Source organism: Ctenopharyngodon idella, chromosome 18, assembly GCF_019924925.1.
Source record: "Ctenopharyngodon idella isolate HZGC_01 chromosome 18, HZGC01, whole genome shotgun sequence".
In the NCBI taxonomy this organism is placed as follows: domain Eukaryota; kingdom Metazoa; phylum Chordata; class Actinopteri; order Cypriniformes; family Xenocyprididae; genus Ctenopharyngodon; species Ctenopharyngodon idella.
Window position 1 is genome coordinate 8,428,067 of NC_067237.1, and position 27,699 is coordinate 8,455,765.

The following is a 27,699-nucleotide window of genomic DNA, read 5'->3' on the forward strand; positions in this document are numbered from 1 at the left end:
TGGGGGACCCATTTGTTCAGGGTGACGGCCCATCTAGACTTGGATGGCACACTTACAATGATCCAATTAGATTTCCAAATGCTACGCAATGTCTGAGAGTCAGGACACATACGTTTTTAATCAGATTGATGGGAAACTAAGATTTATTTAGAAGTTACCAGCTTGATACAAAACATACATACAGCTGTGCACATTTTATGCTAAATTCTACAGCGTTCTGTCTGAGTGGGACAGATTTTATGCTGAAGAGAGAATAAGTTTGGAGAGAATAAGCAGCAAAGTGGACCAGTCAAATAAAGTCAAATAACTGCCTACATAAGACTACTGCTCTGAGCTGTGGCATGTGGCACTGTGTGTTTGGTTAATCAGTGTTGACTAGTTCACATCTATATAAGGCCTGAATGCACAACAGTGAGGATCTGATAACTTATCACACTGCACAATGTACAGGTGAGTCAAATAAACACTCTTTAATAAAACTCACATAACGTGTTACAATTTGTGCTGTTAGCATTCATGCCAAAGGGTAAATGTCAAACCCATGCGCTCACACATAATACCTAAAGACAGGAATAGAGCTTGGTGCATGACATCATCTCACACACGTGTAATGAACACCGTGTGCGCGTGGTATCATTATAAGACTGGCGAACAGGAGACAGATCCAGACTTCATCCAAGAAACAGAGAAAGGAAGAGAAAGTCCAATTAATAAAATACCATTTCAAAGAACTTTATTCTAAAGTTCTGTAGTACTTTTTTTCTTCTAAAGTCTTTTTATAATGAGCAAGACTGATATTTTGCATTGGTAACTTTGTTTGGCCAATGTGTCAAAAGTGGGACTTTTATTTTGACAGTGCAGAATCGACAAACTTTAAATCCTTGATTTCAAACTATGCTGCGCTATATCCAGTTGGTTGCTGTCAGATTCATTTCATGATTTTCAAATTATGTTTTACATTTAATTCATTTTCAAATCTCAATTTGCAATTTAGTAAATATTATGTAAAAATGAATATAAATTTAATTCCAGCAATTGTTATGCGTTGGTTTTTATGGTCTTTAAATTTAATAGAATATCATATTTCGGCCATCGGCCACCCTCCTCTCTAAGATATCAGCATCAGCCATTAAAAAAAAAAAAAAATATCCAAAAATAAAAATAGCCAATAGCGTTTTGCCTAGATCACAAATCGGCCAGAGCCGTTGAGCTCGTAAAACCCCATTTTCCTCATAATCTCTAACCATTTCTCCTCCATATTGCTTTAAAATATAGCATTTTTTGTAGAATTCAAATGTGTCCGAATGTGTGGTCTGTACCGACTCGAGCATATGATCCGCTCTGTTCTCTCATGTCTCTGGACCAGAGCAGACTGTGCTCGCGCTGAGCAGTTCACGTGACACTAATGCGGAAACGGACTTCATTTGCGTCAATGGAAAGCATACATCTAAATCGTTCCCTATCCTCTATATAGTGCACTATGTGCCATTCACCATATAGACACTAGTAAATGTGTGAACAAATGACCGATTTCAGCCACAGCATCAGCATCTGTTTATAGTATAGGAGGGGGCGGTACTTCAGATTCTAGAGAGCATTTGATTGGACAGAAGATTTGATGAGAAGCTGAAGTCCGCGGTGATGTCATGAAAATCCGTGATACATTTTAGCAGAAGTGAGAGACTGTAAGTTTTGAATGCGAATTTTGTCATTGTTTTGGAACACACCAGCTAATTCATAACCTTAAGGCTAGCATATTCACACTAAAAGCTAAAAAAACTTAAATTTTATGGGGACTTAAATTCATAAAATGTTTTTGCACCAAAATCAGTTTGTTTTTTATTATAATTTTTCACCCTCTCTCTGAACCTAATAATACAGGCTGTTTTTGCTACTGTGCCTTTAAAACTTCTATATGTAAAAGAGCTGTTATGACTAACATCATTGCCTGTAAAATATATAAGCTGCTGATTACTGAATATATCTTGATGAATAAATTACAGGTATGCATAAGTAATGAACTTGAGTACTTGCTCTTAACCAACAAGTTTCTTAACCAAGTCTCACTGTTTTCCATCTTAGAGGACCACTTTAAGGCTTTACCATGGTAACAGCAGATTCTGTGGGTGGAGTTCTGAGAAGCAGCATTGCTTTACAGAATGGCAAATGACCAATGACTCACAGCAAGCCCCTCCTCCCAGTGTTTCTGTCAATCAGAGTGTATGTGTGTTAGGTCGTGTTCTCACCCAGGTCGTTGTTTTTTGTGATTGCAGCAGCAGCACGGGATCTGGGACCCTGCTGGGTGAATTGGTACCCAAACTTCACGATGCTCGTATTCTGCTCCAGCATCTTGGCGATCTCCATCTCCGCCGACGTACCAAGCTGCTGCCGCTGAGAGCAAACATCACACACATCGGAAACATCTCTATTAGACGTGCTTATGTAAGCCCACACACAGATATTTCACTATGAGTAACATAGTAACACTATGTATGCGTTCATTTTGTATAGTGTCTGAAAATAGCAAGGTTTTAACACATTTTAACGTATTTAGTACTCAGACCAGTGCTGAATTATATACAGATGCAACCTATATTCATCACTAACTAACTGAAATCAGACCCATTTATGCAGTGGCCTACTACATTAAATCCTGTTTTAATTTCGTAACTACAGAAACATTTTTTCCATAAAGGAATTTAGATTGCTGTCAAAACTGATTTTTTTTTTCCCACAAATTACTGCCATGAAATAGTCAATGTTACAAGCAAGAGCAATTAACCAAAAACATGAAAAATATAAATTTACTGCTTTATCATTAATAATAATTGATTTACTTTTATTTTATTGGGTTTAGGGAGTATGATTAGTTTGAGTAATAAGCATAAGGGTATACAGTAGGTCAGTGGTGTGCGGTGGTGTTTTAAAATGAGGAGGCAAAGTCCCTGTTACACAATTTTAAGTTAACATTACATAAAAAGAGAGACCAAATACAATTCTATTTTGTTATTTTTACACTATGTAATGTTCTATTTATTAAAACCAAGTATAAATTTCATCAAGTTAGTGTTTTTACTCATTTTTACATTTATTCCAAAATAATAACTTAAGGCAATAACAATTTAAACAATATATATTATTTATATTATTATTAACTAATATTCAGCTTTTCTTTTTAATAGTCAATTTATTTTCAGCAGTCATCAAGCTTGTACACACTGGTCAGTGGTCACAGACACGAAGATGTACCTTTAATTTCACCACGCTGATTGCTCACTAAAAACCCCCGCAATCATCAAGTTTTCAGGCCATTTCGAGTTTGATTTTGACATGACACAAAGCGGTGATATGTAAGTGACAGTTGTTTACTTACTTTTTAATTAGTCTTCCCATTAACTGTCTTCATTCAGGCCGATTCGACGAGAACGCGCACGAAAAGAAGAGGCAGGATTTATCCCACGAACCAATCATGTCCAATCATAATCGATCATATCCAATCATAGCGCAATTGAGGCATTGCCTCCTCTCATGTGACTTTCCCCCCATTCATTCTCAATTACCCCCCACTAAACCCACCGCACGCTATAGAGGCTCTGCTTTATTTCTATGAGCTGAAGGGAGGCACAGAGACGCGGACTCCCCGCTGTAACTTTACCTGTGAGTGTCGCAGTTTGACAGTTTCTTTAGAAAAACAAGTGACTTTTACACTTTTTAATGTCAAATTTTGTAACATTTGCATTGTTTTATTTTTGTAATATCAATTATTTTCTCATCCAGTTTTTTTTAAGGAGGCACTGCCTCCTTTGCCTCCTCGGAGGAAACGCCCCTGCAGTAGGTATATTATGATGTGGCCAGTTTTGCAGGAAATTCAACCTCAAAACATTGAATACTAACATTAACAATTTTAACAACATTTTTTTTTTTTTCAGGATTCTTTAGAACAAAAAGTTCAAAAGAACCGCATTTATTTGAAATAGAAAAATATTTTGTGACAATGTAAATGTCTTTAATGTCACTTGATCAATTTAATGCATCCTTGCTAAATAAAAGTATTAATCTTGTTCGAAAAAAAAAGTTGGCTGGAAGAGCCACATGCTGTAAAATATCCAAAAGATTGATTTCTATATGAATGTGGCAAGTTTCTCTGCACTGGTAGCACCTGTCTGTGACAGTCTGCAGAGTAAAAAATGGCTTGCTGTTTTTAGAAAAGCAAGTGGTCCATGTGGCAGTACCTGGTTGTCGATCTTGATCTCTGAGAGCGTGTCATTGTCCCGCAGAGCTTCTACCAGAGCCTGAACTCCTGCACCGGTGATGAAATTAGACTCCAGATTCAAACTCCTTAGCGTCTTATTCTCTCGTAGCATGTCTGAGAAGGCCTGCAGTGAACAGAGAAACACACAGCTTTACAAGAGAACCGCATCTCTTCTATGATTACCTTAGTGTTCGTCTTAACCAGCTGCAAATTGCCATCGATCACTTGGTTTATATTCTTGTTGATAATGCTGGATAGTCTGTATATTACGCATAAAGTATGTTTTGATTGAATACAATTGTCACTTCAAGAAGTGAAGAATTACGTGACACTTGAATCCTTACAACACCAGTAACCAGAGTTACAAGGAATGACCTTGTAATGTATTGTTTAGAGTTTTATATATTTTTAAAGCTGGTTATACAACAGTTTTTTCGAGGTTTAACAAGTGCTGCCTATAAGGCTTGCTGCAATAGTGTCACAGGTGTTACGTGACATTCAGCTGCAACACCGGTTACATCACTTGCCCACTGTGGCAAACCGTCGTTGACTTTTTACAGTAATAAAAATCATTTAGTTCAGTTAGAGAACAGACACTACAATTAAAAACTGAACGCATCTGCTCAATGTAGCGTGAGCCGAATGAGAGTTGCAACACAGATCAGCAGCAGGAGTCAGATTTTATTTATCATGAGTGAGGAGCTGACTGACAAGACGCTGGCGGAAGATTTGGTTTCAAAGCGGAATGTAAAAGCGCCTATTTGGCAATATTTTGGTTTAAAGTTGAAACCCATTGCTAATAGGGAACCTGCAAAACATTATCTGTGATTTTATAGTTGTGTTTTTCATTAAAAATAATAATGAACCCACCATTCAAGCAATTGCTGACCCTGAATTGCCGCTAATTGCACACGCTCACATGGGCATTCATAACGGTGCATGTAGTCCGTGTACATTGGCGTGGAGCAAGTGAAGCAAATTGAAAACGTCCGTTTAGCGATTTAAAAGCGAGGTGCAAAAGAGGGAAAAACTCCAACTCTATCCCCCGCCCAACCCCCAGAATAATACCGGTATCACCGGTGTTGTCACACGTCGATTAACCGGTGAGAAAATTTCCTCACCGTCACATCCCTACTGCCTATTTAAAATTAATTGTGAAGTGCTAAAAAACAACATCAGATGTTTAGTTTGGAAAACACACTTAACACACACGACATGCAGTACTGTATTGTACATGGAAGAGTCAATTCACTGTTTCAAGGTCCATGACTCAAGAGATTCATTGGAGGGAGGCACATTCCTAAAGGCAGCATTTGTCCAATCTCAACCCAGAACACACAAACATCTCAAGAGAATGAATGATGTCCCTAACCACGGCGACAGGGTCATTGCTCCTGGTGGCAGCCAGACTGAACTTCTTCACATGAGTGTTCCTCTCCATGGCTTTGGCAAACTCCTTTAGAGTCGGGATTGGAATGTTCTGGAACAAAAGAGAAAGGAAACATTAAGAACAGGTTTGTTGTTGACAATTAAATGTTGACTCTTGTATGTCACTAAACTCTTCATCATGGTCCTCAGATTATGTAACAAACTCTCTATTTTCTGGGTTTGGAATCAATGACTGCCATTTTAGGTCATGTGAATTTATACAATCAAATAACATGCATCCCAGTGAAAGATAACTAAAATGACTAGCCATAATTTAATCATTAAAAAGTAAAAAATGGTGGGTTGGGAGCTGTTAAGAAATAGATATTTATTCTAGTTCTGGTTTGTGTGTCTGTGTATTGCATAGTAATTTAATAGTTAATATTTAAAGGTTTTTAGAAGACTTTAAGCAGCTAAAACAAATGGGTTTTATAGTTAATAAAGTACAACAAAGTACAAAATTCAGAGATCACTATAAATGTTTGCATTTTTCACAAATTAGATTATCAGCATAACAATTTGAGTGAAAAGTTGAGAATGATTCAAGTGTCTCATAGAATTTTCAGCATAATTTGTGAATGTTTAATGGAGCATCCTGTCCTTTAGTGGAAGCAAGAAAATCAAGTTGTCTGTACAAAGGAGTCACATGACCAATGTCACTAATTAAATTAGTGACCTGGAAATGATACGCATTGCACAATATTCCAATATTTCCAATTTTACTTTTTTAATCCCAGATTGTCAATGTGGTATCAGATGTTTGGACTAAAGTGTATTTGGTAGTACTTTGCTGGTAATATAAAATTATTTTACTGCAATTTTTATTTCACCATTAAATTTCATACGGTTTGTGTGTAAGTGGACCACATTTGTCATTACCTTTATGTTGTTGAGATTAACTTCGGTCAGTGAGGAATCATTGGACTTTATCCGCTGTAGAGTTTCCTCCACGTTTGTAGGGTTTGGTGGCTCATCGAAAACTGGCTTTACCTTTTCTCCTTTAATAACATCTATGACAAAAACACAAATTCAACAAATGAGCTTTCACTAGGTATGTTTACATGCATTAATTTACATCAATCCAAATGAATCCAATCCGATTCCGGATTCTGAAAGTTCTGTTTATTTGGAGCATAATTGCCATTTTTGGCCTGATGACATATCTACAGGTATTCTCCAATGACCAGTTCGTAAGGTGCAAGATGTAAATAAACATGTAAAAATTTATGTAAAATGTATGTAAAAACACGCATCATGGCACTGCACAGGTGTGCAAGGTATTTTGGAATCTGATTCAGAAAATAGATTAAAGTGTTTACATGTCATTACACTAACCTTTCAACTAGATGGAAATAACATTTGGGTCGTTTGAGATGTTTACATCAAGGCCAACTGAGCCATCATTCCAATTATAAACAGATTTTCTGTTTAACATGTAAACAGTTAACTTTAACAGCAAATTTTGATTTAAATATCATAAATTTTTAGTCAATTTTTTAGTCAACTACAATAGATTTAGTTGACAAATCTAACAGTCAGTAAATAAAAAAAACGAAAACAAGAACAAATAGCCTAAATTAATACAATATAACAAAGATAGAAATTAAATAAACAGTGCTTTAAGTTGGTCAGGTAGGTCTAACAATAGTATTCATGTAAGAAACACTACCTACAGAAATTGAATAAAGTAATCAAATAACACTGCATTGCCTTGTATAAATCCTTATTAAAGCTACTAAAGTTACTCACTCAAGAGCAGTGAGTGATTTTCTCTTTGTCTTTTGTTGTTTGAATTAACATTGTGGATTCAGACAGCAGCAGATTTAGGCTACTGTCACTTTAAGAACTAATGCACGGATGCAAATTCAATGTTCTCCCAACTGTTTACTTTCACTTAAGAATAACTAACTGTTTAAATGAATAATCACCAAAGCAGGCAGTTTGATATATTTTTTTGTGTATATTTGTCCTTTCAAGCACGAAAGAGAATGGTCTTGTTTTCCTTGCCATCAAATGTGAAATTTATACATGTCTGTTTTTCTCTTTTTCACAGATGTTTACCTTTTTTTTTTAAATGATTTATCAGACATGCAGCAAGTGTATGCTACTAACCCGCTGGTTAGATTAGTACATTACCATTCAAATGTGTGCATCTAACCTCCAAACCACGAAGAGATTCATTGTGATGGAATATCTTCCCAAATCGTCCCTCCCTAATATTTTCGTCTCATACTTATTAATTGACGAAAAGGTCAACATGAATATGATATCTGCTGAAAGATGACATCAACTTATAGAATGAACTCACTGTTATAACCGTCTTTACAGGTGACGTCATAAGTCTGCGTGCTCGTCACCAGTGTGTTCACTCCAAGAATAGCTAGACAACACAACACAAAACGGTTATTACAATATACACAAACAACAAGTACTTGAAAGAACCCATGATAGGATTAAAATATTATAACATGGTATAATGTATAGTGAGCAGCGCATTTATATTAAAAAAAAAAAAAAAAGAGCTCTTTAACACTTATTTTACAACGATTTTTCATGTTACTGCATGAAGCCACTTTCACATTCCTGTTTTTCAGCACTGCTGACCAAAAAAACTTGTTCAGCACATGAAAAGAATAAAGCGTATCAGGTTTATAATGAAGCATGCAGTGAGGGAAACCAGCCAGGGAGCTAAAGGAGGCTGTTTAGAGAGAGAAAAAGGATGTTTGCTGTTTTATTCTGGAGCTGTAATGGATGCATTGTGTGCATTCAGACCCACAGTGGAAAAGTTATTGCAGAGAGAGTGATAGAAAGCCACTAGAACAATAGACAACACAAAGCTGTTTATTCTGGCTGTTCAATAGAGCAATAAAACTAATCCTAGTGATAATAGCGTTCGCTTGTTGATCTCCCATTATCCCTCTTTTTGTGAGTCTCTGTAGCTGTTTTTACCTGCCAGGTCATGCAGTTCTGTGTCAGTAGCGCTAGACAGTGCTTCTTCCAATTCAGGGTCAAGGGTTGTGACTTCCTCCTGACGCAACTCGATTGGTTTCTGTTTGGGAATCCATACCTTTCCTGTAGAACGAAAAGACAAAAAGTGATCAGTAACATAAATCCCATAGCTTGTTGCTTGGCTGAAATGATGGTTCCTCTGATAAAGAAAAAAAAAAATGGATATAAAGTCAATTGGAGTGTGTGTGTGTGTGTGTGTGTGTGTGTGTATTATATATATATATATATATATATATATATATATATATATATATATATATATATATATATATATATATATATATATATAAGGAAACGTGCAATATGATTAGATTGTGACCAAGTTTTTCATGACTTTTAAGCAAAATATTCCATGTAGTCGCTCAATTAATACAATTTTAAAAATGCAGTTTCAAGGAGTTTTAAAGTGTGTTCACGCAATGCCGTAATTACGAGATTTTCAAGTCCTCGTCGATCTCGTAATTACAACTTGTAAACTGCTGCTTAATTTTTGTGGAAACTGTTATGCAGTTTTTTTCAGGTTCTTTGATGAATAGAAAGTTCAAAAGAACATTAATTTAATATAGATTTTTTTTTAATGCATCCTTGCTAAATAAAAGAATTTACCAAAAAAATAAAAAAATTCTTACTGACCCCAAACATTTGAATGGTAGAGTGTTTTATGTGAATTAATGCTGGTTAGGGTATCATGTGGAAGTGTTACACTGCAGGACAAAATAAAGAAGCAGTTCCACTTAAAGTTCCACTTAGTCTAGAAGTTTAATCAACACTAGAATCAGCCTCTTCCTAAAATTTCTTCTTTGCTGCTCAGCCAAATGATAAAAACACGAGAGTAAAGTGAATGACCCTTTACTTCACTAAAAACTGCCAAAAGACTACATCCCAGACCACAACAGAGAGAGAGGGTTAGTGGTCAGACATGATGTCCAGCTATATAAATGGCTGGTGTTTATGAACTCAACACAGATAATGACGGCGTACAGCAGGCCCATCATGATAACAGCTCACCGCTTGACCTCATCCAAACTCTCTCTGTCACTGATAATGAGGTTGGGTAATATGATGCTGGTCTTGTGACAAGCTCATTTTCTCTGGACAGTGAAAAACACACTCTACAGCTTTATTTAGGACATGTGACTGCTGATCTCTCTCTCTCTCAAAATGAGTGAGTGTAAAGAGAGGGAGAGAGGATGTTCTGCTAAGCTGAAAGCATTCAGCTTGTGTTTCAATAAAACCCCACATATGAACTAAACTATATTTCACAAAGAGTATAAAGGACTACCGGAAATTCATTCTTCAATATCCATCAAAATTTGTTCCGCTCCTCAGCCCATTAGAAGCAAATATGGAATGGTCCAACTCATGCTGGATTCTGACACACAATTAAAGGAACAGTTTACCCCCAAAATGAACAATCGGTCATCATTTGTAATATTGCACATAAGTCGCTTGGACTAAGTTTAAGTTTCATCTATGGTACTTTTAGTGGCCCTGGTCACTATATGCTTTCATTATATGGAAAAGAACAGTGTTAACATTTCTGAAAACATCTCTTTCCATGCCCCATGAAAAAAAAAAAAAAAAAAAAAAAAAAGAAAATAGTCGGGATCTCAAAGTAATAATTCCATTCATTTTCTCCATAGCGGAATTGATTTTAAACAATAATGACACACCTACTAAAAGCTACAAGTAGACATGTGCCGAAATTCGGTAATACGATAATCTCACAATGAATACGCACAGTACTGTTTTCGTGGGCACTTCAAAATACCGTGAATAATTATTTATAATGAATTATTAAACATTTTATAATACATTAAGAATACTTTCCCCATCAACCTTATAAAATGCATAACACCGCTATATGCAGCGTCAAAGGGACACACGCACTCAGATGTAAACAAGCCCAACGTGCACGAGAACGAGTGAAGGAGACGCGCTGAATGAAAGTGCGCGTTCACTCTGACAGCAGAGGGCGCTGATGGAACAGCAGAAATGCAGCGGTTACCCCGGAAACCCAGTAAGCAAAGCAGCTGAGCTACTGAACAGTATTTAAAATGCTTTAAACAGCCATTGAGTTTTTTGAATTCGCAATGTTGTTCATCACAGCACCAAATACTTGAGCTATTTTCAAACAAACATTTTTATATTTTAATCTGGACTACAACATGCCCTATAATGATTGAAAATGTTTTGATTTGTTATTGTTCAGTAACACTTAATGACATAAGGCTTCATAAGTTAACATGTTAATTCATTATTACCAAACTGACAATGAAAAATACTTATAAAGCATTTATTAATCTTAGTTAATGTTAATTTCTTAGTTAAAGTTTAACAACATTACTAAAATCGAAAGTTTTAACTATTATTTAATGGTCCTGAGCTAAAACTAATAATGATCCGTTGTATTTTTTTAACTAACATTAACAAAAAAAATACCTTCTGTAACAAATGTAGCTATTGCTCATTCTTAATCTTAATGCATTAACTAACGTTAAATAATGAGACCTTATTGTAAATGGTACCTGTTGATCTTTATATTTCTTTTGCACTTTAATCTGTTTGAAACATTTTACTTTATTTTTTTTATTTTTTTTTAAATTGTGTGTATTGCATTATTTAAACATTCAGAGTTCTTTTTGTTATAAAAAGAGTTCCTAAACCTGTTATACTATGACTACTGACTTATTTCAATATCGTGATAATACAGTATACTGCGATAAAAGCTTCGGCAATTATCGCAACATGAAAATTTGATACCATCACATGCCTAGCTACAAGGTTGTTAATCGATGTTTTGTTGAAGCCGTCAGTCCGCATTACCAGTATTTCAAATGATTTCTTCTTGGTAAAACAACACCACATTACACATTATTCTGCAGAGAAATTCACTCAAAAAGAAATAACTTTCACTGTTGTTAGTTTCACTCAAACCATCCTTGTTCACATTACTTAAACTCATGTAACTACATGAACGTAATTAAACTTAGTTGTTGCAACTAAAAATGAGTATTGTCAGCTTTACTTAAGTGTTTGTTCAGTCAACTTAACATTGCTGAGTGAAATGCATGTTGACAGTTAACTGGGCAGTGTTATCCATAGTTCCCAGCATGCTTTGCAAGGGACTGCATTAGGAGAGTAAATTTAGGGATTAAAGTGTCATTTTATGTGTTTTTCAACAATTATTTTGGAGTGAATCAGAATCGAGCCAAAAGAACACTTTAGCACTCACTCATCCCATGAAGAACTGCAAATAATGTAAAGTCCTATGCTCTCAATCTACTTAATGTGGTGAAATATGCATGCAAATATTTAGGTAATCACGGTCTTGTACCTTTGTATTTTTGTCCAATTTTTTGCTTCAAATCAAAAGTTTGTAATGTTGTGGTTCAGCTTGTAGGTGTTTTTTTAAAACCCCTATGGGGAAAACAAAGAGGAAAAATACTTCCTGAACCAAGACCACTGAAAAAGTGAACAGGCATTGTTGCACTCTAAAATAATAAGAGGTTTAGAACAACATGGCACATTTCATTTACTGGTGAAATTTTCCTTTAAGGACCCATAATGTTAAATGATGATTCTAGACCTTTATGTATGACAGAATCTTTCCAACTGTCATAAAAGCAGCTGGCAGCTCAGAAACCTCTCATTACACATGAGACGTGAATAAACCTCAGCTCTGGCCTGGGCATACACTAGAATGATATACTCTATCCATTAAGGATGGCAACAGTACGTCACTCAGGCCTGTGAGTTTTGGAGAAACACACCACACAGTTCAGACAGACTTGTAACACATGATTTTTTTCTTCTCCTGCTTTATTTCTGGATTCATTGACTGTGAAACGCAGTGCATTACAGCGATTTAAGCACTTTTGAGGGGTGCTGTTAGGCACAACAAGGGTTATTGTTTAGTTTTTAACCGGTGCTCTAGAGTTCCTAACAGGAACAGGCTGAGGGTTCTAACCTTTCTCACTGTTCTGGACACAAGAACAGGCTTTGTGTTTGAGGTGTGGCTGAATTCCACAAACATGTTATCAGAGCAAAAAATGAATGTGAACCAGGAAAATAAAACACAGGATTAGTGAAAACTATTTGCAGAGTCACTGGTTTGGAAATTATAGACTGCTGTGTTTTAAAAAGAGTATTATAGAGTATATTTGCCATAAACAGATGATTTCATGTGTTTAGAGGATATCTACAACACACACAGTCAACTACAATAAAATATTTAATAATATTCACATTAATTTCCACTGACAGATAAAGAATTTGTTTTTTTACGGTTTTAAGTTTTCTATGTCCCACATGCAAAAAGTTAATGTCTTCAAGACTCTGATTAAATTAAGTATGGGTTCTTATGCACCAGAAAAAAAGGAAAAAGAAACAGAACTGAAGTGAAAACAGCAGGACAGGACAGGACAGGACAGAATGATGCGGGTTAGATCACTCCTCAACTATTTTAACAAGACCAAATTAAAACATGCTTCATGCTTGAAATTAGCGAATTCTCTCCTGCTGTAGTAATGGAGACTCTGTTTCCTTGTACCGTTATGGTCTCTTCATGTCAACGCAGTAAAAAAGAGTTTATTACACAGATGCTGTTATTAAATGGGCATACAGTATAACATTGGCAGCACAGCTTCTCTCTATTAACCTACTTACTCATTCCTAGGTCACCTTTATCTGGGCTTAAACTTGCCTTTGTTTTTTTTTTTTCTTTTTCCTCTTCAAAGAAGCACTGATCATCAACCAATAGGCTTGCATGTGACTAACCTACACTACCAATAAAAAAAATTTGGTGTCGGTAAGGTTTTTGTTTATTTCTGAAAGAAACTAACACTTTTATTCAGCATGGACACATTTTATTTTGAATTTAAATATTAAAAATTGAGAGTACAGATTTATAATGCTACAAAAGATTTCTATTTCAAATAAAAACTGGGTAACACTTTATTTTAGGGTCTTTTAACTAGTTGCTTATTAGCATGCATATTACTAGAATATTGGCTGTTTATTAGTACTTATTAAGCACATATTAATGCCTTATTCTGCATGACCTTATTCTACATTCTTAATCCTACTGTCATGATCCCAGCCTGTGTTCCCCTGTCTTGTGGACTTTTGTTGTATTTCCTGTCCTAGTGCCATGTTTTGTAGTCTTTTGTAGTTTTTCTTGTTGATTAGTTCTCTGACTGCTCCCAGGTGTTTCTTGTTTGCCAATCACCCCTTGTGTATATATACCCCAGTGTTTCTCATGTTCTTTGTCTGGTGTTGTCCTTCTCGGATGTATCGTGTGCATTTGTTTTAGTTCTTGTTGTTCCCTGTTATGGATTAACCTGTTCGTTGCCTGGACTCTTGTGTTCTCTACCTGGATTTACCTCTGTTGTTTTGTTTAAATAAACTCTTAAACTGCATCTGAATCCAACGTGCTATCTTCTAAAACAGCCTCGTTACACCTACCCAATACCTAAACTTAAGAATTACCTTACTAACTATTAATAAGCAGTAAATTAGGAGTTTATTGAGGGAAAAGTCGTAGTTAATAGTTTATATGTGTTCCCTATACTAAAGTGTTCTTTTGAACTTTCTATTAATCAAATCCTTTGAAGAAAAAAAAAGGTTGTATCATGTATCCCGGTATCACAAAAATATTCAACATTGAAAATAATAAGAAATGCATCTTATGAGCATTAAATCAGCATATTAGAATAATTTCTAAAGGACCATGTGACACTGAAGATGGGTGCAATGATGCTGAAAATTCAGCTTTGCCGTCACAGGAATAAATTACATTTTAAAATATATTAAAACAGAAAAGTTACTTTAAATTGTATTAGTTTACAATATTACCAGTTTTTACTGTATTTTTGATAAAGGAAATGCAGCATTGGTGAGCATAAGAGACTTTTTTCAAAAACATTTGTAAAAAAATCCTATCAATATCAAACTTTTGAACAGTAACGTAAGCTACATATTTTACTTCATAACTTGTTTAAATATAGATATTTTTTACACAAATGCATCGCTTCGATTCAGAAGGCCTTTATTAACCCCCCGGAGCCGTGTGGAGCACATATTTATGATGGATGGATGCACTTTCTTCAGCTCATACTCACTGATCCCGATCACTGCCATTATAAAGCTTGGATGCGTCAGGATATTTATTAATATTTCTGCGATTATGTTCATCTGAAAGAAGAAAGTCATATGCAACTAGGATGGCTTGAGGGTGAGTAAAGCTTGGGCTAATTTTCATTTCAAAATGAACTAATCCTTTAAGAACTGGCGGTTTAAAACTGCTGGTTTCACAGAAGAAATCACTTATCTCAGAGGCTATGGGATCCAATAATGTCCTCCGCATAAATGTTTCCAAAACAACAGCAACATGGGGGTATTTACACTTGGACACTTCATGTGTTTTTCAAGAATGGATAACTATCTGTAAATGCATCTGGTTGTTCATCTGCTTATACGGAAACTGTATTCATTCTAAACAGATCTATATCAGCATACAGCTGGTTTGATCAGTACGTTTAGGAGCCCAAAGACAACCAGTGAATGAAAAATCTAAGTTTTCTTGACATATAATATATATATATATATATATATATATATATATATATATATATATAAAAATGTGTGTGCATTCGTAGCACTTCCTACAGTTTAAATCCAAAACGCTACGTTTAAAACTTAGAGTTGTGGTTTATTCTAAACTGGACAGAAAATGAACAAAAATCTGAATGTGAAGGCCAGATATGAACAGAGCAGTTCTGTACTGGATCTGAAGGGGCATCTTTGTTAAGCAGACCTCACACAGAGAAAAGAGGGAACGCTTTATTTAAGCCCTTTATTTAGTGGTTGTTTTCTGTTCATGTAAACCACTGTGTTACAGAGAAAAGCCTGCAGCACAAAACCAGTCAGAACCAGAAGAGAGGAGATCGGCCCATCACAGTGGGTCTCTTGGGCTCAGCTGTGCCGCTGGGCTGATCTTGGCTGACCTCTACCTCCCAAACTACTTCCTGTCCTTTCCCGACCCAATCATAGTGTCCTCCCCTGCGGACCAGTACAGACGAGCTGTACACTGAAGGCTCCAGCAGGACAGGAGAGCAAATAGAGGAAATCAGAGAGAAGACATATGGGCATCAACAAATCCATGGAGTCAAGTTTTCCGTTGTACTAACTCACTATCAGTCAAGTAACAGATCTGCCCACCGAGATGGATCCCATGATGCCTCAGCAACAAACTATTTGAGTGTCATGTGTATTCTCCCTGACAGCATTACCCTGGAAACATACAATATAAAGAAAGAGATATGCAGCACTTGGCAGAGATGCTTATCTCTCAAATTCTCTCTCTGTCGCTAAGGGCCATTTAGACTTCATCCCAGAGGAATTCCAGCACTTCCTGTTTCCTCATTTGTTCTCAGACATTGCGATTGAACTTAAATTCCAGTCTCACAAAACTAAATTAGAAGTTGTGAAAACACTTGTTCAATAACTCAATTTTATGGAATTTTATGCAGTTACAAGGTGAAAAAGACTCAACATATTACAAAAACCATTTAATCAGTATTTTATTAGTATAAAAAAGGGCAGATATAAAATTTGAGAGGTAAAAAAGGACAATTTTAAGAATTAAATGAATATTGAATTAAAAGTGTGTTCAATAATTCAATATACACTACCACTATAAAAGTTTAAGTTTTGTTTTTTTTATTAAAAAAATAAAATAAAATAAATATTATACTCACCAAGGCTGCATTTACTAAAACAATAATACTGTGAAATATTAATACAATTTTAAACTTAAGTCTTTAGTGTCATTTTTGATTAAATAAATGCATCCTTGCTGAATAAAATCATTATTATTATTATTATTATTATTATTATTATTATTATTATTAAATGCCACATCATAAAGATGATTGTTATACATTTTCTAAATGAGTCTTTTTATCTTACACAATTTTGGTTTGTTTTTCACTAAAAATATATAAACACATTTAAAACAAGACCAAAACACTGATTTTTATCAGGGTTTACAATGATTTAAGCTTTGGACAGACACTAGACAGTATGCCACATTTGACCAGATTTGATGCGTTACAATCAAACTAGTAAAATGAGAGAAGATTGATCGATAATTTTTGTCAAACCTTATTTTCTGCTGCTAATTCTAAAGATCGGATTATGAATAGAAGAGTCAGAAATAATTATTTACTTTAACACTGTAGCCTTGTGCAGCCATATTAAGTTCCCACCAATAGTATTGATGGTCATTTGCCCTATATGGGTACCTCTTCATTTATTGCACCAACAAGCAGAAGATATATGTTATTGTATATGTTATATACGCACCCCTATACTGGAAACGGACAGAAACGCAACAGCTTTATAAACAAATTGAGCGTTCAACTGCTGCTGGGGGGTGAACTGCAACAATCATAAAGGTGGCGGACAATGAACAGGCAGCTTAAGTGTACTAAAGCAACTGGTAAACTGTTGTTGTGTTTCTACTGTATCCATCCTTCAGATGAGACTTTAAACTGAGGTCCAGACTTTCTGTGGTCATTAAAATTCCCAGTGCCCTCTATCCATCATCATGGCCTCCTAATCATCCCAATATAAACACTGATTGACTTCATCACTACATGCTCTCCACCAATAAGCTGGTGTATGGTGGACGTTCTGGAGCAATATGGCTGCTGTAGACACTTGAATTAATGAGCATTCAGTGACCTAAAAAGATTACACAACGCAAATTAACCGTGACTAACAGGACAGGACAAGGGTGTGTGGGAAAGACAACGTGTGTGTGTCTGATTTTCACAGGTTTGAGCTGTAAATAACTGAATTTGAATCAGCAGTACTCATTATGAAGTGTGAAAACTAATATACACACTACTCACACTAATGTATGAGTACACACTATACACACTAATGCTAAAACTGGAGTCTATTAAACCATTACAGGCTAATCTGATGTGTGTGTGAGTGTACACGTGCGTGCGTATGCGCGTGTGTGCGAGAAATATGATATTAAACCCATTTGAGAAGATGGATTTAACAGACGAGCAGCTCATGCCAGGGAGGGAAACATTAGACATACACTAAAGATCTTTAGATCATTTCCTGTAGAGTTTTACTTTCCTAACAGTCCAGAAAATGACTGGAAACATTCTCAGCGTTAATAAAGCTAAATGTACTAAAATCAATCAGATGAGAATGAACAAAGGCAACCAATAGAGTCATTAACATCATAGATTCTTGTATTTGAAAATGGCTATAAAGTGTTCAGGAAAACATTTCTCATACGAATCATAGATAAATACTAGTTTGCTCAGTACTAACCCGTTTACGGAGTTTTGTGGGGTTTTCTGCTGAAATACTGATCATCTGCCGAACCTGTTTGTCAACTCGATAGAATTAGAAGGATTTTTTTTTAAATAATGGGGACAAATGTGTGTTCCATGTGTTTTATTATGTGATATGTGAATGTATAGTATTGTCTGTTAAGATGTATTTTCTATGCCAGTGTCCAAGATGAATTTCTGTTCAGGAAAGCTAAACAGACAATAAAGTTAAACTAAACCTGAACCTAAACATAAAACTAAACTAAATATTGTGTTTTAAAATTTATTTTAAAACCCAGATTTTGTTAATATTAGTTCCTCTTTACACAACCTTTCCAAATTCCCCACACCTCTCATGTGTATCTTTCATAACAGCTGAATCAGGTTAGTTATCTTACAACCTTTGGCTAATATTTCTCCATGCTGTATATATTTTGGACACACTTTTTCGACACTTCTGAAACTAATCGCACCCGTGATGACATGAAAGTGATGATGAATTCTTAAAGTAGGCTCACATCTTGACAGAATGTGATCAATTTATGTGATCTGCCAAGTTAAGATATTAACAGTCGAGTCGCAGGAAATGATCATCAAAACATTCAGTGACTGATCGATTGGAGCACACCTAGCAAGAACAAACAACTTAAATGTGCAGGGCACAACAGGACCTTCAGCATCGAAATCAGGTTATACCATAGAAACAGTGTTTTTTATTAAATAAAGCTAATTAATAACTACAGACTAACATTAAAAACATTATTTGTAATCAATTGAGGATGTCTCCTAAGAGGAGGTTTGGTCAGATTTAGCTCACTTCTGGGGAAAATTACAGCCAAATAAAGGCCTATTCACACGAATGTTCAGCACAAAAATTCGGTCCCATTTTAACACATGATTTGTGAAAATGAAAATGCAGATTCACTCTCTGACAGTAGGTGGTGTTTATAGAAAAACAGAAACACCCTGGTTACTCCAGGACACAAAATGGAGAAGAAAGGAAGTCAAACAGTATTACTATGTTTTCAAACAGCCGTTCATATTTTTGTATTCACTACGGCGTTTCTCAATCAACACCAAATACAAGAGTATGGAGGAAGAGCGCCACCAAGTCTTAGTTTACCGTAACAGCAGCGGGTCTGTGGGCATGTGACCAAAAGCGCAAATGCTATTGGGTGGCCAGTTGTTTTCTTCGCAGTGCGATTCCCTCTCCTTAAAAAAAAATCTGTCTTGTCTTGTCTGTCTTGAAACAGACGGATTAACAGCCGTTCATTCAGGCTACGTCTACATTAATCTAGAGACACCGGAAAACAGAGTTTTCATTTAAAAACGCTCCTCATCCACACTAGCGTTTTCAATCGTTTTCCAAAAGTTTCTCATCCACACAGAAATGCCTGAAAACGCTTAAATCACCTTACTGCGCATATTAAAAGCTCACGAGATCATGCAGATAGAGCAGATATAATAAAGTTCTTACGCTATTCTTCTGGCACGATCATTTTATTAGTATAATATTACATCACTCACTGTTGCATCTAGGTCATGCTAAAAACCGGGTTTAAAACGCAACTGCCATCATATTTTGCCACAAAGGACAGCAAATGTGAGTAAATACAATGCCATCTTTGCAAGAATGTAATACGAACATTCTACAAAGGAGCATTTATCTTGAGCAATACTGTTAATGTAAATAGCAGGCACAACAATGCCAGTATATCTATAGATATCTATGGATACAATATGAGTCACATGACTAAACATGCATCATCGTTTTCAAATACCTCCATTTTCACCATCCACACTACAATGCGAAAATGGCATTTTCAAATTTATCCACTTCGGAGAGAGTTTTCAAAAAGCTCAGTTTTCCTTGACCAAAACGCTGTCTCAGTCTGGACTAGAAGGCCAAAACGGGAGAGAAAAAGATGCGTTTTCAAATGAAAACGTATTAGTGTGGAAAAGTCCTCAAATTCAAATGTTTATCGCACTGAATTGTCGCACCAAATATTCATCTTGGTGTGAACAGGCCTTAAATCTAACTTTCAGCATTACCATCAGACACTATCATTTATTATTAAAGATCCTGTCCCTCCAAACACTATCTGCATCATGGAGCTGTGCATGAGTGTGTGTCTCAGCAACTTCAGTAGAGAGAACTTCAGTAGATAAAAATCGGTGTGTATTTACTAGATGGAACATTCACGTGCCAAGCCAACACATACATACACACAGACAATCCCACAACCGCACAGACAGATATGGGACATCCGAGCTGCAGTGTGTGTGGTTATGTAAGAACAGACGGTATTAATTAATCATACCTGCAGAGACAGCAAAATTTAAATCACTACAGGAGCTGATACAGCACTCTCACTAACACACACACAGCAGGAGGACTTGGAAGGGTCAAGGCCCCGACATACTTCAAAGCGAAATCAAAGAACGAACAGGTGTCATGTCATTTCAAACAAATCTTTCATTTGGAGTTCGTTTCATGAGTTCAAAACGGCTTGCCAAAGCAAAACACCTTCGAACTTTCATTGGTCTGTGGCATAGGTGTGCTCTGAGGCTCCGCCTTCTTTGACGTGGAAATCTTCTCTGGTTAATTTCCTCTGTTTGGTCCGTTGCATTGCTTTATAGTACAAATTGAAGCTGTAATTCTAATTGACACTTTTTTTCATGTTTAGTAAAGCTCCTGTTTTAAAGCAGTCTATTGTATGGAGTGCTGAATTGCAGAGCTAGTGCAGACATATTCCTATCACTATGATCAGATGCTTTCTTAACTGCTGTTTGTGTTTTCTCACTGCTGTCACTTTGGTTGTGCGTGTTTATTTTGTTACTGAGAGGAAAGCACGCAGTACATATTTATATATTCATCTAAACGCAGCTCTCAGCAGCGTGGGCAGAAAAATAACTTCATTCCGAGTATATCGGGGCCTTCACACACAGTCTGTGCAGCGAATGACAAGTATGACAACTAAGCTCTGAAAACTTCAGCAAAACATTAGCAACCAACATGGAGCCAAAACAAACCCGGATGACCTACAGATTCTGCCGATGTTCTGAACTGTGCATCCAGCAGACACTTTACTATCCCATGAGACCATGGGAGAGGAGTTGTGAACTGGGAGGTCACATGACAATAACATAATGAATGTAGTACATCCAGATTACATTCATACTATAAAACATACATTTTTTAAAACAATCACACAGTAAGTACTTATTCAAAATACGAACCCACTCAGAGAGTATGCAAACCAACCAGCATTACAGGAACAGTTTACTCAAAAAAAAAAAAAAAAAGAAGAAAATTCTGTCATTTATTTACACACTAAACCTGTATGGCTTGTTCTTTTCCATATAAACAAAAAAGGACAGTGACGTATACGGTCAGGCTCCAAAAGGACAAGAATCACCATAAATCTATCTCAACTAGAGCCACTTTAAGACAAGCCTCCAATGTTACTGTAGCAAAAATAAACACAAAGCTGCAGTACAATGGGGAACAGAAAAAAGGTCATTTTTGAATGGATGTCAAAGGAGAAGATCCTTTAGCACACTGAATAAAAAGCTTTTGTGAGGAAATGGCTTATCACTTAATCAACAGCATTTTGGCTAATCATTAACATGTTTGCCATTAAACATTCATTTTGGATTGATCCATTTTTGAGTTTACACCATTTCTATGATATCCACAAACCTTCGCACAACTCTGACAGAAGTGAAATGATGATTAGGAGATAATGTAATTGGTTATTACGGCACACACAATCCAGGATGGAGTGGAGTTTGGCAACTCATCGTTTGGAAAAATACCTACTAACTACTATAACTACTGTACTAAACATCTTTTGTGTTCCCGGAAGAAAAGTAAGTCATAAGGGTCTGAAATGACATGAGGATGAGTAAATGACAGACTTTTCCATGATTGACTGAACTATTGTTTTAAAATTCAGATCTTCAATCAAACAGATTCTTTTAAGCCTTTAACTGTGCCGCGCCATACAAACGCTGACTGATTAATTCTAAGAAACTCTACTAAAAAGTTAATGCAGCTAATCTTCAAGACCTGGGGCTGTATTCACAAAACATCTTAAGGCCAAAAGTAGCTCCTAAATTGCAGATTCAGGAGAAACTCTTAAAAATAATGGGCGTGTCAGTCCTAATTTTAGGAGTCCTACATTTTTGCTCTAAGAGTATTTCACAAAGCATTTTAGCGCTAAAACTAGCTCCTAAATCTGTGAAACGTTAGGAGTAGTCAAGAGGACTCTTAAGTCACTAAGACCAAGTCACAAACACTCCTAATCCACCCAAAGACACTGTACACCATTGAGGCAATAGCGATAGAGCCTTAGGTGCTGAACTTTTTCTTCATAAATGCAATACATTTTGATTTATAGATTTGAATCTACGATGAGGCGCCAAAAATAAATCTTTAACAAATAAATACATATTGTCCGATTACCCGTGGCAGTGGTTTTCATGAGTTCACACTTACAAATGATTGAATAGAGTAAAAAAATATATAATAAGCGTATTTGGTGTACTGTCCAAAGGGATCGAGGGCTCCGAGCTTGGAATTTAGCCCAAACCCAAAGTTCTCCCCGTATCCCCAGCCAAGAGTGAGTAACGGGGTAGTGGAGGGATGCAGAAAACTGTCGAAGTAACTATAGGCGAGTCGGCTCTCGTCTGTGTACATATACCTCCTCTCAAGCTGATTAGAAAGACCATTTGAATGTGTTCCTCCCAAACTTTGTTTTTAAAAACATAATTTGTTGCTTGAATTCTGCATTCTCTTGAGATGCAGACATCCAAGAGGCAGACAATAAACTGTATATACTAGTTTAATTAGTGACACTTGGCCTACATTTTAAAACCTTTATTTGAATATGGTAACATTTTTATTAAAAAAATATTTATTCAAATAGGGCAACATTTGTATTTTAAAACCTTTATTTTAATATGGAAACATGACACCTCATTCTACAATATTTCTATGATTAAATCGCTGACTCCTCCCCCATCAGCCAATCTCTGTGTACATACTCCATAACAACGAGGTCAACCCCACCCTTACTCTTAGCTTAAGACTTCTCTCTATTCCTTAGTAAAAGTTTGTCTCAGCAGCTTTGTGAATAGGTTTTAAGAGAAAACTCTTAGCTAAGAACTTTTACTGTTATTTAGGAGAACTCTTAGTGGTAAGATAAAATGTTTTGTGAATACGGCCCCTGGACTTACGAAAATGTCATCTGTGGCATTTCTGATAAAGTAATGATTATTGCTGAATCAAAAACCAGGCTAATATCAAACATGTCATACCTTTCTTCTCTCCGGTGAAGGGGATGAAATCTTCTCTGTCTTTATGGTCCATAGCCTCCTTCTCCAGATACTGCAGGAGTTTGTCACGGTTAAATGGACCAGTGGCCATTTTTGTGGTCTGGTCCTTCTGCCTGAGTCCAGCCGGGAGCAGAGCATTCTGGGTAATGGATTCAGAACAGATGTACCAGTTATACTATGAAACAGAAACTTCACAATTTTCACACAAAGTTACATCCAATTAAGTGTTTACTTTTTAAATAATAACCATCATTTGCATATGTTTCCTAATGATCATAGGCCGATCTGAACAAAATGTCAGAATTGTGTTGTTTACTGACTAATTTTTGCTTAATAGGATTTATTTATTTATTTTTTATTTATTTATCATTTAACACCATACCAGCAAAGGCTGTATTCATGGCAAATGCTAGAGTAATATAATCTATAATAGTCATAATAAAAAATAACATTTCCATTAATTGTATACAATCATTTAACAATATTATACAGTGGGTACGGAAAGTATTCAGACCCCCTTAAATTTTTCACTCTTTGTTATATTGCAGCCATTTGCTAAAATCATTTAAGTTCATTTTTTTTTTCCTCATTAATGTACACACAGCACCCCATATTGACAGAAAAACACAGAATTGTTGACATTTTTGCAGATTTATTAAAAACGAAAAACTGAAATATCACATGGTCCTAAGTATTCAGACCCTTTGCTATGACACTCATATATTTAACTCAGGTGCTGTCCATTTCTTCTGATCATCCTTGAGATGGTTCTACACCTTCATTTGAGTCCTGTGTTTGATTATACTGATTGGACTTGATTAGGAAAGCCACACACCTGTCTATATAAGACCTTACATCTTTCCCAAAAAGACTCATGGCTGTATTAGATCAAAAGGGTTCTTCTACTAAATACTGAGCAAAGGGTCTGAATACTTAGGACCATGTGATATTTCAGCTTTTCTTTTTTAATAAATCTGCAAAAATGTCAACAATTCTGTGTTTTTCTGTCAATATGGGGTGCTGTGTGTACATTAATGAGGAAAAAAAATGAACTTAAATGATTTTAGCAAATGGCTGCAATATAACAAAGAGTGAAAAATTTAAGGGGGTCTGAATACTTTCCGTACCCACTGTATATATAAAAAACAAAAACAAAAATTCCAATAATAAAACCAGTTATATAAAATCTTTCAATGTGATATTCAATAAACACTTTTCCAGGAGAAACCTGGAAAGCAGGACATTCCAATAAAATATGCTTCACATTCAAGTTTGCTTAGTGGAAAAAACTGCAGAGATATTTTTGTTTAAGGAGGAAGCTCTTGTGTTTGGAAGCAAACTTGAGCTCTGTTTACTCACAAACAAACAGACAGAGAGTTGTTTATAAGAGGTCTTAACAGAAACTCCAGAAAGGCAGATTTACACAGTTTGGAAAATGTTTATTTTCACCAGTTTGATAAACTGATTTCTCAACACTTTATCACTGCAGTTCAAACTAGGACCACACCCATAATCACAGAAATATTATTATGAATTACATCATCCCACCATTATAGGCGATTTACCAGAAATGACAGGGTGATTGTTTGTCTGGTTTTTCAAAAAAAAAAAAAAAAAAGTTTTGCTCTTTTTTGCTCTGATTAAATTCCCATCTTTAGGACTGATTTTCCACACATTTTTCCACAAGTGCTTCAAGGGAATTCTGTCATCATTTATTTACTCACCCTCATCTTTCTTCTGTGGAATATAAGATATTTTGAGAAATGCCTGTGTTTTTTATTCCCCAATGGAAGTCAATGGTCACCAAAACTGATACCAACATTCTTCAAAATATCTTCTTTTATGTCCCACAGGAAAAAAAAAAAAAAAAAAAAAAAGTCATACTGATTTTGGGGTGAAAAACATTAATCCCCTTGTTCAAGCAGTGTAATCAAATTCCGGTATATCTCCATCAGCTTCTGTGACAATGATTTACTTCTACAACAACTGTGTGCAGGGCTTAAAAACGATTCAATCGGTTCACTCCAAATAGAATCTGTATTTTAACATTTCTGTTCTGCATTCCCTCTGTAACATAATCATTCAGAAAATGGTTTTATTAGAAAAAATACCAGTTAATAACGTTATTTTTTAGCCTATACTTTATACCAGGGCTTGAATTGAACTTTATACTAAGAGCTTGTGAATAAACCTCATAACTCGAGCGGATCCTCCAACTGTTGACAAAACCTCATACAGTAGCTCCACCCCACTCAATCGTGAATGAAGTCCTGCATGCATTTTGGAGACAGTCTCTGCTTGTTTGACAAAACACAAATCTCTGACATTCACTGGTACGCCATTTGAGCTTGATTTTGGTAAAATGCTAATATAACGACACATGCAAGTCTGATATAATGCCACAATACTAACTTTGACAACAAGGTGTTAATCATTTAAAAAATAAATTTTTTAAAGAAAACATTTCCTGAATAGTAGCAGTTCTACATTAACCTGCCGTTTTCGCTGGTTTCAAAACACACACCACGCTGGATATAACCAGCCATGGTGACACATCCTTGGATAAACTCCTGAGATCCAACAGCTAATGCAGCACATTGCATTGAGACTTGTTTATGATGACTTGACAACTGTGCGCGGGCATTTTTACTCATGTTGGATGCGTCAACGTCACATTTGCATAGGCCGTACTATTTGAATTCATTATTGGTTGACTGCCAAATTAAAATCTTAAACAGAACGGTAAAATATCATTATTTATTAACTGTTAACAATAATTTCAAATAACTGTTTCTGTACAGAATAAATAAACTTGCTTTAGTTTTCATTTTTGTTTATGTTCCTATTAAAATTTCCTTCGACCTGACTGTGAGTTTACAATTTTGCCTCTGCTAATGTCTGTGGTGCTGAAACCATCAATTAAACGTCCAAAATCAAATTAAAGTGTCATGAAACCCCCCTGCGTTCATAACGCAGATTTGAAAAAGACTCAAAAAATGGGCATGTAAAGTTGTGGAAAAGTGGGAGTGTATAGGGTGGAAAGAGGGAAGACAACAACCAATAAAACACAGACCTACAGTTGAAGTTGGGGATACTTATTTTAAAAATATAACCCTATGTCAACAAACTCCTAAGAATCATATCATTAGAGACTTCCAAAAAATATGATCAAATGCATTATAATTCCAGAGCTATTGGTCTATAGGAAAAATGAATAAGAACATTAAGATCAAATAATATTTTCATTACGTTTACGAGCACTACAGACTCTACAAATGGTACACATTAGTTTAATTTTTCAGTTTTTGTTGTCTTCTGTGTCCCAAAGTGTGTCTCACCTCTGGGTCAATCTCATCTAGAGCACTCTCCAGTTGCTTGAGCTCCTCCTCTGACAGCTTGTCCAAAATCTCATCCTCATCGATCTCCTTATACTTCTCCAGATCTTTCTTAAAAGGAAGAGCCATGATTCACACTGTCCGTCAGAGAAAGACTGTGGTCCAGTTCGATTGAGTGGTGTCTGCACACAGAAAAAAAAAAAAAAAGTGTTATTATTCAGGTAGCTAACTATAGAAATGTCAAGTGTTTAACTATCTTGCTCAGCAAGATATCCTTCAAACTGTTACTCCACCATGACAGAAGACCTGAGAAAGAAAACACAGTTTACACTAATGTCTGTTGTAGCACCCTTTGTGGCAACTCAGAGTTACGAAACGTGACCCTGGTCATAAATCACACAGGTATATTTGTAGCAATAGCTAACAATACATTGTATGGGTCAAAATTATCGATTTTTCTTTCATGCCAAAAATTTCCTACCGTAAATATCAAAAATGTACTTTTGTGAGTGGATATGCATTCCTAAGGACTTAATTTTGACAACTTTAAAGCGATTTTCTGAATATTTTGATTTTTTTGCATCCTCAGATTTCAGATTTTCAAATAGTTGTATCTCGGCCAAATATTGTCCTATCCTAACAAACCATACATCCATAGAAAGCTTATTTATTCAGTAGCAAGCTCTTTGTTATATTTATAATAACTGTTGTCAACAAATAATTACATTATATTATAATATAGTATATTATATATACACTGCCCGGCCAAAAAAAAAAGTCGCACACTCTGATATTTCATTGGACCTCCTTTAGCTTTAGAGTGCATTCATTGTGGCATTGTTTCAACAATCTTATACAACATCACAACATTTATTTCCATCAAGAGTTGCATTCATTTTTGCCTCAGATCTTGTATTGACAATGGGAGACTGGAACCACACTGTAAAGTCTACTCTAGCACATCCCAAAGACT

General features: G+C 35.7%; 1 protein-coding gene across 3 annotated transcripts in view; it reads right to left on the reverse strand.

Moving 5' to 3' along the window:
• Positions 1–27,699, reverse strand: part of tmod2 (tropomodulin 2) — a 38,332-nt gene that overhangs the window by 4,644 nt on the left and 5,989 nt on the right. For 2 of the 3 annotated variants that reach the window (XR_007926152.1, XM_051870037.1), the window contains exons 2-9: positions 26,730–26,908; positions 23,374–23,530; positions 8,630–8,752; positions 7,989–8,060; positions 6,560–6,690; positions 5,625–5,732; positions 4,233–4,376; positions 2,247–2,391 (exon numbers count right to left, since the gene is read on the reverse strand). Coding sequence is in view for 2 of the 3 variants with exons in the window: in XM_051870037.1 (XP_051725997.1) it covers positions 2,247–2,391; positions 4,233–4,376; positions 5,625–5,732; positions 6,560–6,690; positions 7,989–8,060; positions 8,630–8,752; positions 23,374–23,530; positions 26,730–26,855 (1,006 nt within the window). In the remaining variant the exon portion in view is untranslated. Of the gene's footprint in view, positions 1–556; positions 670–2,246; positions 2,392–4,232; positions 4,377–5,624; positions 5,733–6,559; positions 6,691–7,988; positions 8,061–8,629; positions 8,753–23,373; positions 23,531–26,729; positions 26,909–27,699 lie in introns of those variants that run through there. The other variant, XM_051870036.1, reaches the window with a different exon arrangement.